This window comes from Schistocerca piceifrons, chromosome 5, assembly GCF_021461385.2.
Source record: "Schistocerca piceifrons isolate TAMUIC-IGC-003096 chromosome 5, iqSchPice1.1, whole genome shotgun sequence".
Classification (NCBI taxonomy): domain Eukaryota; kingdom Metazoa; phylum Arthropoda; class Insecta; order Orthoptera; family Acrididae; genus Schistocerca; species Schistocerca piceifrons.
The window spans coordinates 488,031,958-488,047,010 of NC_060142.1; the positions used below are offsets into that span (position 1 = coordinate 488,031,958).

General features: G+C 36.8%; 1 protein-coding gene across 1 annotated transcript in view; it reads left to right on the forward strand.

Moving 5' to 3' along the window:
- Nucleotides 1-15,053, forward strand: part of LOC124798507 (fatty acid synthase-like) — a 379,784-nt gene that overhangs the window by 347,475 nt on the left and 17,256 nt on the right. The window contains exon 33 of the mRNA XM_047261946.1: nucleotides 8,871-9,101. Within this exon, the coding sequence (XP_047117902.1) occupies nucleotides 8,871-9,101 (231 nt within the window). The remainder of the gene's footprint in view (nucleotides 1-8,870; nucleotides 9,102-15,053) is intronic.

A 15,053-nucleotide genomic window follows, 5' to 3' on the forward strand; every position in this document is an offset into this window, starting at 1 on the left:
AAATAAGTATTATTTCCTGTGTTTATCTGAAAATATGCTTAAACCAGAAGGTTATGAAAGTGAAAACAATTTTTGCAGATCTCACTACGTAATAGTGGTACTATCATATAAATTATTGAAATTACTTGAGTCATGTGATGTAATGAAACTTATCTTAAGTATTTACAGTTCCCATGACTCACATGAAAAAACGTTTTTAGATAATTTAGACAGTGTACTGTGCCACATAACAAAGTGAAAACAATATGTAATTATAATTTGGGGAGACCTTAATTCAAGCTTTGATGTAACATGTGCAAAAACCAAGTGTAAATAAGTTACTGAATATGCTAAGGCAGCACAATTTCCATTTGGTAAATTCAGGACTGACAAGGTTAAAAGCATGTTTAGATAATGCTTTTGTCAGCTCTGCTCGTGATATGTATGCCACCAGTGTACAGGAATTTGATTTCTCGGACCACTCCATGTTAACAGTAGTGTTAAGACATTTTATAAAAGGGATGGGAACAAGGCTGTACAAAAATAATCAAAATCTAGTACCTTAATACTAACAGAAAACAATCCCAGAAAACTAACACCAGCTGAGCATAACTAACTGGGACAAATTATTTCAAAGAGGTAATTCCAAAACCCAAATAATTTACAAAACATTCTGCAACTATTTAATAGGTATGGTAAAAGCTCATTTTGTTCAAAACTAGTATCATAAAACAAAAAAGGATAAAATGTGGTACACCAAAGTGTTGGTGAATTTAAAAAATAAGCTACTGGTGTTCAAGTGTCTTGAAATTGTAAACAATTCTAATGAAATTAAGAACCTAGGAATAACCACTAAGAAACTGTATAAGAAAGAGATACAATTGGCTAAACACAGATACAACACCAATGTCATAAAAAATAGTAAAAACCAGTGCAAAATAGCCTGGTCAGTAATTAATCCTGTTAAAGGTGAAATCAGAAACTCTCATAAGACAGTCCCAATACCGGCAGATACGTTCAACAAATGTTTTTTAAACTACACTGATTAAATCAAAAAGTTGATCAGTAAACCCACAATAATGTCTATCGAATATCTTAAGAGCACAAAGTTAAATCATAATCAGGCAAAACCCTCATTGAAACACTTCAAAGAGGTAAGCTAAGATGAAGTTCGTAAAATTGTCAAAGACATGAAAAATTTATATAGTACAGATATTTTTGATATGTCAAAGAATATACTGAAAGAAATTATACATTACATTGTAGCACCAATTACATATTCTATAAGCTTGTGTCTCTTAGAAGGGGTTTTTCCTGACCCTCTCAAGCTATCCAACGTGACTCAAGTCTTTAAGAAGGGTAGAAAATTTGATCCTTCAAACTATAGGCAAATTTCTCTTATTCCAGTAGTAATTAAAGTCTTTGAAAGCATAACGTATCAGCAGCTGTATAAGTACGTAGAAGTAAATGATATGTTAAGTACATCAGAGTTTCTTTACAGAAAAGAAAAGTCAACTATACATGCCTTAGAACTCTTTGTGAGAGACATTTTAGCAGCATTCGAGGACCATGCTCACATACAGGTAACCTTATCTGATCTGAGCAAGAATTTTTGCTATGTTGACCACTCTGTTTTGCTCTCTACACTTGAGTACTATGGAATATGTGACAAAAGTTAAAAACTCATCAAATCATACCTTAACAAAAGGAAGCAAGTGGTGAGTTCAGGAAGTCATCTGCAAACACACTTGAGGTACAACAGGGAGTGCCACAGAGATCTAAATTAGAACCACTTCTATTACTTGTACTTATGAACAACTTACCAGAAAACATAGACGTAAAGACATATATGTTTGCTGACAATACAACTTTTCTGTCTGTGAACCATGTATCTGATAATCTTGTTAGAAGTATGAATTTGGCAAAAGAAAATGCAATATCCTGGTTTAATGCAAATGATGTACTGTTAAATGAGAAAAAGATCCAAATTGTGTGGTTCAGACCATCAAAGACGGTAAAAATAGAAAAATAAAATGCCAAATTTTTAGTTATCATACTTGACAATAACATGGAACTCTGATGTTGAACGCATAGTAGTTAAGCTGTCAAGAGTTGTACAAAGGGGTCCAAAAAAATGTATCCACTGTTTAAAAGTCTATAACTTGCAAACTAATTGATGGAGTTGTCTCATTTTGGTGAAAGTGTAGCTTAAAGTCCAACTTAAAGATATAACTGTAGGTGTTCGAAATGGTCACCAGTAACATCCACACACAAACGATGCCACCAAATTGCAGCATGAACTACTGACTGCAACGTGTTCAGTTGGAATGTATGATGGATTCTCAAAGTTTTTGTTGATAAACTACGTCCTTTAGTGTTCCCCACAGGTAAAAGTCCAGAGGAGTTAGGCCTGGGGAACATGGCGGATACTCCACAGCACCTCTATCGCCTATCCATCTTCCTGGTAGATTTTCGTCGAGATACGTCCTAACACGATTTTGTTAGTGGGCTGAGGCACCATATTGTTGAAAGTAAACTCTTCCATCTCTATAAAAGTCTTGGATGGCAGGTGAAATGGATGTCTGCAGCTTCTGAAGGTACACCTCACCGGTAACTGTGCCGTAAAAGAAGAAGGGCCCAATCAAGCCCCGGTAAGACAACCAACACCACACATTTACAGTTTGAACTGTGCCTCATCAGACAACACAATCATCTGTGCAAACTCTTCATCATTGTGCACCATGTTAGTAAACCACTCGCAGTACTCCATTCCACAATCTGGGTCATCCTCGTTCATTGCATGTAGCAATTGTGGGATGTACAATGCTTGTGTGGCGATTGCCGGAACTACAAACTATTGCACTACTAAAGATGGGACAACTCCGTCAATTAGTTTGCCAGTTATGGACTTTTAAACAGTGGATACATTTTTTTGGCCCCCTCTGTATATCTGCTTAAGAGACTGATGTGCTGTGTGACATTTGAATATGTAAGGGCAGCATACTTTACTTTTTAGCAATCAGCTTTAAGGTATAGGTTAATACTCTGGGGAAACAGCAAAAAAATAAATGAAATTCTGGTGATCCAGAAGAAAGCAACCAGAGTAATGGCAAAGGTAGATAATAGGGCACCTTGTAAACCATTGTTCATGAAATATAGAATATTAATAGTTATTAATCTATACATTCTTGATAGTGTTACCTATACAGGGTGGTCCATTGATAGTGACTGGGCCAAATATCTCATGAAATAAGCATCATACGAAAAAACTACAAAGAACGAAACTTGTCTAGCTTGAAGGGGGAAACCAGATGGTGCTATGGTTGGCCCATTAGATGTCGCTGCCATAGGTCAAACAGATATCAACTGGTTTTTTTTTAAAATAGGAACCCCCATTTTTTATTACATATTCATGTAGTATGTAAAAAAGTATGAATGTTTTAGTTGGACCACTTTTTTGCTTTGTGATAGATGGCACTGCAATAGTCACAAACATATAAGTACATGGTATCACGCAACATTCCGCCAGTGTGGACGGTATTTACTTCATGATACATTACCCGTGTTAAAATGTACCATTTACCAATTACGGAAAAGGTTGATATCATGTTGATGTATGGCTATTGCGATCAAAATGCCCAATGGGCGTGTGCTATGTATGCTGCTCGGTATCCTGGATGACAACATCCAAGTGTCCAGACCGTTTCATGGATAGTTACATTATTTAAGGAAACAGGAAGTGTTCAGCCACATGTGAAACATCAACCATGACCTGCAACAAATGGTGATGCCCAAGTGGGTGTTTTAGCTGCTGTCATGGCTAATCTGCACATCAGTAGCAGACAAATTGTGCGATAATCGGGGGATCTCAAAAACGTTGGTGTTGAGAATGCTACATCAACAGTGATTGCACCTGTACCATATTTCTATGCACCAGGAATTGCATGGTGACAACTTTGAATGTTGTGTACAGTTCTGCCACTGGGCACAAGAGAAATTACGGGACGATGACAGATTTTTTGCACGCATTCTATTTAGCGACGAAGCTTCATTCACCAACAGCGGTAACATAAACCGGCATAATATGCACTATTGGGCAACGGAAAATCCATGATGGCTGTGACAGGTGGAACATCAGTGACCTTAGTGGGTTAATGTATGGCGCGGCATTATGGGAGGAAGGATAATTGGCCTCCCATTTTATCGATGGCAATCTAAATGGTGCAGTGTATGCTGATATCCTATGTAATGTTCTACCAATATTACTACAAGATGTTTCACTGCATGACAGAATGGCAATGTACTTCCATCATGATGGATGTCCAGCACATAGCTCACATGTGGTTGAAGTGGTATTGAATAGCATATTTCAAGGCAGGTGGATTGGTTGTCTAAGCACCATACCATGGCCCGCACGTTCACCGGATCTGACGTCCCCAGATTTCTTTCTGTGGGGAAAGTTGAAGGATATTTGCTATCATGATCCACCGACAACACCTGACAACATGCATCAGCACATTTTCAATGTATGTGTGAACAGTATGGAAGGCAAACTACTCGCTGTTGAGAGGAATGTTGTTACATGTATTGTCAAATGCATTTAGGTTGATGGACATCATTTTGAGAATTTATTGGATTAATGTGGTATTTACAAGTAATCACGCTGTAACAGCATGTGTTCTCAGAAATGATAAGTTCACAAAGTTACATGTATCACTTTGTAACAACCGAAATAAAATGTTCAAGTGTACCTACGTTCTGTATTTTAATTTATCAAACCTACCCGTTACCAACTGTTCATCTAAAATTGTGAGCCATATGTTTATGATTATTACAGCACCATCTATTACAAAGCAAAGAAAATGGTACAACTAAAACATTCATATTTCTTTACATACTAAACGAATATTTAATAAAAAATTGGGGTTCCTATTTTAAAAAAATGCAGTTGATATCCATTTGACCTATGACAGCGCCATCTAGCGGGACTTCTGGTTTCCTCCTCCAAGCTAGACAAGTTTCATTCTTTGTAGTTTTTTCGTTTGACACTTATTTCGTGAGATATTTGGCCCAGTCACGATCAATGGACCACCCTGTATACTTGCTGACTTGCCAAATTGAGGTGCAATGAAGCAAAGGCTTGACTAAAATACAAGAATCTGTACTCCTCTGCTCGTGCCAAAACACAGATTAGCAAAAACTAACAACAGTATAAGTACATGGCAATTAAGATATATGACAAATTTCCTAAACATGCCTCGAGCATGCTAATCAAAATACTTAAGGAAAGGTTACATAACTTCTTGTTAACTAACCCATTCTACACATTAGAAGAATTTTTAGAAATGCACAATATTAACTTAAATGCGTAAAGATATATTTTATAATTTAATAGGTTAAGTGAACTGATGAAGTCTATTGCAAATAATAATGCTGAATGGCAAATAAAGAATCTGAATATGAGTATGAAGAGGGCTTTTTTTTATACAGAGGCTTACTCCCTCTCCATTTTAATTAAAAACACTTTAAATTGGTAATAATTAATCACCATTTTCATAACTTTGCCAACTTATTCTGCAGATATCTGTGCACAAAGAACTTCTTGATGAATTAAGTAGGTAAATATCTATCTTAATATTTTCTTTCAAAATAGGAACAAATCTGTTTCTCATCATACTTTCTGCACCTTCTGTTGGAGCTGAGACAATTTTATGGAGTGAAATATGATGTTTTTCAATGCACCTTATTACTGCATCTGCTGTATCCTCTTTAAGTGTTTGATCTTTGAACGTCAATAGTCCTAAAAGTCCACAGCCTTTTTTTTTTTTTTTTTTTTTTTTTTTTTTTTTTTTTTTTTTTTTTTTTTTTTTTTGCATCACCAACATGATGTTTAGTACTAAATGATACATGTTTAGCTGTAAAGTGCCTCTCTGAATTTGATTTCTTGTTACGAGCCTATTTTTTGTGGCCTATGAGACAGGTAGGAAGCCCATTTAAGTTTTGAATAAATGTGGAGTCTTTGACCATTCAACTTTAAATTCATGGTTTTCATCCCCCACTTCCCTTTTTTTCTTTCTTTGTGGACATGTCAAACATGGCACCTAAAACAATATTAATTTTACAATAACAAAGCCACCAGCACAAAATAATTACAATTCTTAAATTCATGAGAAAAATACCTATAGGTTTGCTGCTAGTTGGAAAATTACATGTAACTTAATGCTTCGAGTAGGTTCTTTGTTGGCCACAGATGATTTGTGATGCAACAATCACTAACCATTGCACAATGGGATTGCTGACTGATTGACTAACTCAACTTGTCCAGGAACTGTTTACACCTCAACCACACATACAGGCAGATTGAAACTTCATGGCTCCTAAATCTGCAAAATGGCAGTGATTGTGGGGGAGTGCTGCTGGTGAGGGTACTTTGGAGGGGAGGCAAAGTGAACTGGACAGAGACAGGTGGAATTGCCAACCACAAGGGTGCAGATCTTAAATACAATTAAAGTCTTTATTGTAGAGAGATGTGCTCTGAAGTAATACATTGTACAGCACAGTGCAGAGATACAACTTTACTCTATGCATTGCAATTTATGTTTCTGGAAATATTTTCTCAGTGATTCACTTCAGAACAGTCATCTCAAGATAATGACACATAAACCTCACCTAAGTATGAGAAAGTAGACGTAAGAGAACTATTCATATCTACAACTATTTTTATCTGTTATTAGGGGAAGTGCAACCAAAGGTATGTATTTTGTGAAAACTGTAAAATTTTGTACATAAGTTATACAAAATTTTTGGAAGACTTCAAAAAACTGCTGAAAGATGGTGTTGTGTGCTGTGCAGTTCATACACTATCAGCATGCATAATCACACTGATCCTCAGCAAGCACATCACAGTCTTTTTAAAATGTCCACGACTTGCAGTGGTGCAAATAAAAAATGAAATGTTCCATCACATGCTCTAGTGTCTCAATGAAAATAGATTCAGGTGCCATACAAATTGCTCATTCAAGCTCATCCAGTGTGGTGTGACGGTACCAATAGACAGTGTGTCTCAATGTGCCCAACAAAGGTAGTCACAAGTAGTCTAATGAGGTGAATATGGATGCCACTCCCTGCTCCAGTAAATTTGCAATAATCCAGTCCAGTGACTGTTTTTCCAAAGTATTCATGAAGGCAGTGAAACACCTGTTCAATGCCATGTGGTCTGGCCCTTTCTTGCATGAACAATTTGATGCCTGGTTGACCCTTCAACACTAGCTGTGTGGTGACAACATGTTTCGAAATTGCAACATAATGTCCACTAGTGATCATTTTTTGTATAAAAAAGAGACCCATTAATGTCTCTGCTGCATACCGCAACCTAAACAGTAACATTGAGAGAGTACAGTGATTTTGATTCACATAAATGTCGATTTTTGGAGCCCCAAAATCATCAGTTTTGTATATTCAAGGCTCCAGTCAGATGGAAGTCTGTGAAGCTAACAATGTGAGAATCTGATTTGCAAAGTCAACCCTCTGTTGAACAACTTACAGGTATGGCCAGGCAGCTTTGGATTTTGAATGGAAATTGCACTGGGAAACTTTGAGTCAGTCTTTGCTGCAATTCTTTGGACTGATTTCCTTGGGTTTTGCTGTATAATTCCAGAAATTGTGGAGACATTTTCAGGAGTAACTACAGTTTGCTTGGGACCAACATTCCCTGCTAGATCAGCAGCCTTGCTGCCTGTCTGTTAGAATTTGGTGAAGAGGTTGTGAATGGTTTTCACATGGGGTTATTTTGAAGTGTTAAATCATGTTTGAAAAGTGCATCTTATTGCTGTAGCACTGTGTTCTAACCTGTGGCATTTCAGTAGCAGAAAAACACATTGTTTTAATGGAATACATGATTTCAGCCTCTTCATTCAGTACAACAACCTCCTTTCACATTTAAGTGATGAAACTGATCACTCTGAGCTGCAGCGCACTATTTATAGGCACTACGTGCTGTGATTACAGCTTTTCAAATTATTTCAAAACTTCTGTATAAAATTCTTACAACATTAACAGTAAAAATACTATTTGCTGCACTCTTAGATCAATCTTAGTTTTCAAGATTTTACTTTTAAAATCAGGGGCTGCTTTGCTGCTCATCCTGTCTTTCTACATCACCATCATAATCTGTTTCAATTATTTCAGGCTCAGAACTTAGAGTTCTTAGTAAATCACATTCCAAATGATCCCCTGTTAATTCATTGTGAACATAATAAATCTGTTTTTCTTCTTTTGCTCAATTGTGCACTCTCTTCCACACTTCATCAGGAACATCTCCAACTCTTCAAAGGACTAGATATTCCTTCCACCGCTTCAGTTTGCATAAACTTTAGCACATCAAAAATTATCTCGTATTTCTTACTTCAAACCATTATACTCCCCCACTCTTGAAGACACTATAACACACAGAAAAAGTGGTGTGGGGTCAGCCAGTGCACATGGAATGAGTCACTGCTGTCTTTGGGCACTTCTTCAAAGTAGACTAGCCCAGGCCAAAAACAGACTTCTGTGCATGTGTCATGAAGTTTCCGTTGCACTGTACACCTGTGACCATACGTGGTATTTTGTGGGAAAGCCACACTCAAGGAGCCAAAGAGCTGCAAATAGCTCATGAATCATGGTTTTCTGACCACTGGTATAGATCAATGGAATTTTCAGTGTGTCTGGTTCACTGGAGATATGCCAAACATTAGATTCCAATGACAGCTCGTATCACATAATACCCCATATATCATTTTTTAAACTGATCTATAACTGATATGTGTTAAGCATATTATTTAACAGTCTCATTTGTTGTACAATACTTTATTTATCTATGTGATATTTATCTCAAGTTTGTTACATTACAGGAAATAAAAAAAATCTGGCCAAAGGGTGTTTATTTACTAATAGGTGACTCATATGGAGGTGTGTTGGCCCTAGAGATAGCAGCAAAATTAGAGAAGAATGGAGATACAGTGAACATATTTCTTCTTGATGGAGAACCTAAAGCATTAAAAACTGCTGTCAAAACCCTTGGAGAAGGCCCGCAGTTGCAAAGTAACATCATCCACAGACTGTTAGGAGTTTCATCAGAAAAGGTATAAATGCTTGTATGGTACACAAGCAATAATATTTGTGGAATATTATACTTGAGTTCAGCAATATATATAATTAATATTACCTATTAAGTGACTTGTTTTGTGGCTGCAGTTTGAATTATCATTCTTTCTGTTTATCCTTCTTTGTGTGTGTTTAATTGTATTTCTGAAGTAATTCCTGAAGTTATTTAAATGATGTTATCATGAAGTTACACAATATTGAGAAATTGGAAGATATGGTTCAGAGAGAACTTATGAAATCTGTATAAATTGATTCCACTCAAACACAGAGCAACTCCAGGAAGAGCTGCAGTGTATAACCTAAAACTGTATGCTGGAGAAAAGCTGGGCAATTGACAAGTAAAGCAAATGTGAAAATGTGTTTCACAAATGGTTGGCAGGGTTTTCAGAAATCAGTCATTTATCAGTGAATTTCTGAATGCTGAACTCATTACAGTAATTTGGACCATCAATTCAGGGACCAACAATCATTTAACACATTTTGCTCAATGGTTTTCAACATTTTAGACTTTCTCAACACTGGTCACAATCCATATTATGACGGATAGCATTGCAAGAGATTTCAAGAAACAGTGAGGGGAATTTATATTACACAGGAAAAAGTTTTCTACATTTCCACTTCTAGAAGGATTTTGTTTTCTGAAAATGTTGTTAAGGCAAGAGGTGTATATCCCCAGAAGTTCTGCAACCAGCCAGTTAAAGTGAACCGATCTAAGTAGTCTCATATCCCTGACACTAATTTGGCTTCTTTCAATTTCTTTGAAAATATGACAAGAGAAAATGTGCTATCAAAACAAACATCATGCATATGAACCACAAAAGAAGAATAATATAAGTGAATATAAGTGAAGGTCGTGATTCATGCAGTTATGGAAAGCAGTAGTGTCACAGTTTTCAGTTACGTTGGCAGTGATCCATTGAACATGGGGTGTAATCCATATATATACACAGTCTGACATGTGCAGTCACAACACTCACTACTGGCACCCCTGGATGTGAGAAAGCCATGCGTAAGATTAATTTTTGTTTTTAAATATTTTTCTGCATAATTAATGAAATTCTTATTATATTGTATGTTACAAGCACTTGCAAGTAGCAAAGAGACACAGATGATCATAAAATAAATATTAAAACATCCAAATATCACTAATTCAGTGACAGAAGTGACAACTTATTCATGAAGAAGTACTTTGAAATGGGTGTACATTTGCAGCTTACCCCTTTGAAAGCAAGAGAATATAAACACATATTTCTGTCATGAGGAGCTTATAGTTCTGTTTTTGTCTGTCCTTATTATGATAGGTACTTTCTACATCTACAGCTACATGGATACTCTGCAATTCACACTTAAGTGCTGGGCAGAGAGAGGGTTCATTGAACCATTTTCATACTACTTCTCTACCAGCCCACTCTCGAATGGCATGTGGGAAAAAGGAACACCTAAATCTTTCCGTTCGAGCTCTGATTTCTCTTATTTTATTATGATGATCATTTCTCCCTAAGTAGGTGGATGTCACCAAAATATTTTCACATTTGGAAGAGAAAGTTGGTGATTGAAATTTCGTAAATAGATCTCGCCACAAAGAAAACAGCCTTTATTTCAGTGACTGCCATCCCAAGTTGCATATCATATCAGTGACACTCTCATCCCTATTGCGCGATAACACAAAACAAGTTGCCTTTCTTTGCACTCTTTCAATGTCCTCTGTCAATCCTACCTGGTAAGGATCCCATACCACACAGCAATATTCCAGCAGAGGACAGACAAGTGTAATGTAGGCTGTGTCTCTTTAGTTGGTTTGTCACATTTTCTGAGTGTTCTGCCAACAAAGCACAGTCTTTGTTTTGCCTTCCCCACAATATTATGTATGTGATCTTTCCAATTTAAATAGCTCATAATTGTAAGTCCTAGGTATTTAGTCGAGTTGACAGCCCTTAGATTTGTGCAATTTATCCTATACCCAAAATTTATCGGATTTTTCTAGTACCCATGTGGATGACCTTGCACATTTCTTTGTTTAGTGCCAATTGCCACTTTTTGCACCATACAGAAATTCTCTATGGATCATTTTGTAATTGGAATTGATCGTCAGATGATTTTACTAGATGGTAAATTACAGCGTCATCTGCAAAAAATCTAAGGGGGCTGCTCAGATTATCACCTAGATCATTTATGTAAATCAGGAACAGCAGAGGGCCTATGACACTACCTTGCAAAATGCCAGACATCACTTCTGTTCTACTCAATGATTTACCGTCTATCACAACAAACTGTGATCTCTCTGAGAGGAAATCACGAATCCAGTTACACAACTGAGACGATACTCTATGTGCACGCAATTTGATTAATAGTCACTTGTGAGGAACGATATCAAAACCTTCTGGAAATCAAGGAATGTGGAATCGATCTGAGATCCCTTGTCAACAGCACTCATTACTTCATGGGGATAAAGAGCTAGCTGTGTTGCACAAGAACGATATTTTCTGAATCCGTGTTGGTTATGTATCAATAAGTCATTTTCTTCAAGGTTATTCATGATGTTCAAGTACAGTATATGCTCCAAAATCCTACTACGAATCGATGTCAGTGTCAAGTGAGCAGTTGTATATGATTGCTAAGAAAGGCATTATTGTGTCTGCATACTCTGAAAGGAACGTGACTGGTGTACCATCTGGACCAGAAGACTTGCCTTTCCTAAGTGATTTGAGTTGTTTCACAATACCTAAGATATCTACTTTTGTGTCACTCATGCACATAACAATTTTGTGTGGAGTCTAATGATTTGCACATTCTCACAATTAACTCAACTTTGTAATATACCAATATGTTTGTAAATATAATTACTTTTGACCCAAAAGCAAATATGTTGAAGATTATCGCCAATTGTGACTCAGATGTACAATCAGTTCTACTGGACCCATTCCTTTTGACAAGTGGTCTCAAGTAGAACCTAATTAAGATAACAAATCATGTTGTTGAAATATTATGCATGAATGACACTGATAGCTAGCAGAATACCAACACCTCAAGATTTTAATAGATTGCCAGGATACCTTGAAGAATTACAATTATGAAATATGTTTCACCTGTGTTGGGAAACAGTTTTAAGCTTTCGGCATTCTATTACCACATCTGTGTGGTTTCCCCTTCAGCTACAGCTGTGATGGCTTATTAGGTACGTTAAATTATGTAGGTGTTTCGCTATATACAAGTTTCCTACATTCCAAATACACTGATTGGAGTGTAAGTGTAGTAAACAGAACTTTACTTGTGTTCTGCAGAAGGTCAGGCCTTTTGCTGTTTACTATCCAATTTTTGGTTCCCATGGGCTTTAAAAAACTAAAGAAAAACAGATGTGGTGTCATTTTTTGGTTATTGCTGATTTTCATAATCTTATATAAGCTCCTCATTGTTGGGTTGTTTGGAGTAAGAGATCGAACAGAGAGGTCATTGGTCTCATCGGATTAGGGAAGGACAGGGAAGGAAGTCAGTTGTGCCCTTTCAAAGGAACCATCCTGACATTTGCCTGGAGCAATTCAGGGAAGTCAAGGAAAACCTAAATCAGGATGGCCAGACATGGGACTGAACCGTTGGTCTCCCGAATGTGAGTCCAGCGTGCTAACCACTGCGCCACCTTGATTGGTGCTCCTCATTGTAAAAGGTATTATACAAATTGAATGGTATTTAGATAATGCTATGCCCATTGGCCATTGGCCCAATAACCCCCCCCCCCCCCCCCCCCCCCCAAATTTAATCAATTTTGAAAAACATTTAACAACAAATTTATAAACACACTATTTAAAATAAACTACTTAAAGAAGAAATCTACAAAAAAGGATAAAATTTTATGGAATTATGGTAATTTATTATGTCAACAAAGAATGTCATCAGTTGAATGGCTTTCTTCTTGCCTTGTTATCAGCAAACACATTTATCACATGTTCGAAGTCCAGTTTCATAGTCAGATCTTTTTCTGTTGTTAATATAGCCAGTTCCAAGAACTAAGAAGGATTGTCCAACAGAGCAGTTCATTGCTAGTGTGGTCAAATAAATTTGCATAGCAATTCTGAGATTTGGATAAATATCAAAGAGATATTTCTCTCTTAGCATTTTATTTAAGACTGGTAAAGATGGACCATTCTTGTACCCAAAACTCAGAAGGAAGCTTTTGAGATCGGCACATTCTGTTCCAAAAGAATCCTCTGTGTCCCCTGAGTAAATATGCTGCAGCTGTTTTGCATCATTATAGACTTCATCAGGGTCCATTTCCATCAAACTGGATAATAAAGAGAACTTCTCAGAAAACTCTTTGTAGACACCAAGATGATTATTGAGCTCTGTGGATAGTCTGTTTAGTATAATTAAATAATTGGTCTTCAGTAGGTAACCTTCAGATTTGCAAACGACTGTTTCATTTTCAGACTTAGAGTTTGAGTCATCAAAGAATGTCTTTCGTTTCTTCACATGTTTTTCTTGAGTTTCATTGACTTGCAGAAGGTGTTGTATGGTCCCCAGTTTTCTCTCTGCCAACTTTTTTCATGCTTCAAAAGACTTAGTCATCTCATCTACGAAAGTCAGAAGTGAAGTATAAAGTTTCACTACTGCAGATATGTCAACTTCTTCTGACTGTAGTGCTGCACTGAAATGTTACAAAATGCTCTCCCATATTGTAGCCATGAATGCAATATTTTTTGAGCTAAGCTGTTGCAATATCCCTGTTGCTTCTAATTTAATAACAGCTTTCTCACTTTTATCTTCAGAAATGCATTTAAGAGCTTTATTGACTGCATCCCAAATAGCATTTAAGCTTTTGCAGACATCTTCTCAAAATGGCCATCTTGTAATGCAGAGAGACTTTAAACTCAAGTTTTCACCTTCAAAAATTGTCTGTAGAATTTTCCAGCATTGTGTAGATGCCAAAAAAAAGTGTTAATTGTTTGTAGCAGGTCAAAAAATATTGTAGCTATTTTACAGCATGTGTCTGCCCTTAATCCTACCAGATTCAGTGAATGAGTGAATGAGTGGAGCAGGGGATGAAAAATGCCAAGGGATTGAATGACTTGATTTGGGCTTGTAGGCCAGAGTAGATCCCTGCTTATATCTAGTCCATGGGAGTTACGGAACATGAATACAGCATCTGTCAATTCTTTCCCAGTATGTGCATAAATTCTACAAGTGGTTCTTGTGGTTGACAATCTTTATTTACATAAAGTGTAACAAAACTCAACTGATCACAGTGTGAAACATGAGGTGTAGAAGCCAAAATAATGGAGAAATACTTTGCATCAGCTATCTCCTGTAGGATCTTCATCAACAGTAGAGTCTGATGTAACTTCCCCTTGCCCCAACTCTGGCTCACTTGCTGTGGAACTGTTTGTATGTTTGTTATCAATTTCAGAGTCTCTATCGTTGAGCCTTTCACCACAATTGCTGCTGAACTGTGAATCATTTGTAGGTGTCAAGTTTGCAAGAGAGGAAGAACTTACAGGTAGAGAATCTAGTCTTTTGTTAACGAAAAACGTTTGTAGCTTTGGTGTTTGATCTAATACTTCCTTTTCCCTCTTCCTCCTTTGTTCAAATAATTTTCTGTAGCCTGCACCACTGAGACATTTCCTGCTGTCCATATTCACAATTAAATTATGTCAGAACTTCACCAGATTAATGAAATGTGAAGGGGGAATATACACAAACAATGATAAAAGCACCAAACAGAAACCAAGCCACATCAACACTACATATGCATTCATGCCTTGCCACACAAAAACAATTCATAGGCAGTGCTGCCATTGCATGATGTAGAGATCCCACCCTCTACCTACCGTTTCCCCCTCAGATTCAATCGAGTTAAGGTATCACAAACTATCGCAATTGTTATACTTATTTCAATTCCTTTGCAAACTCTAATGCTTTTTGGGTGTTTCATTGTTTGG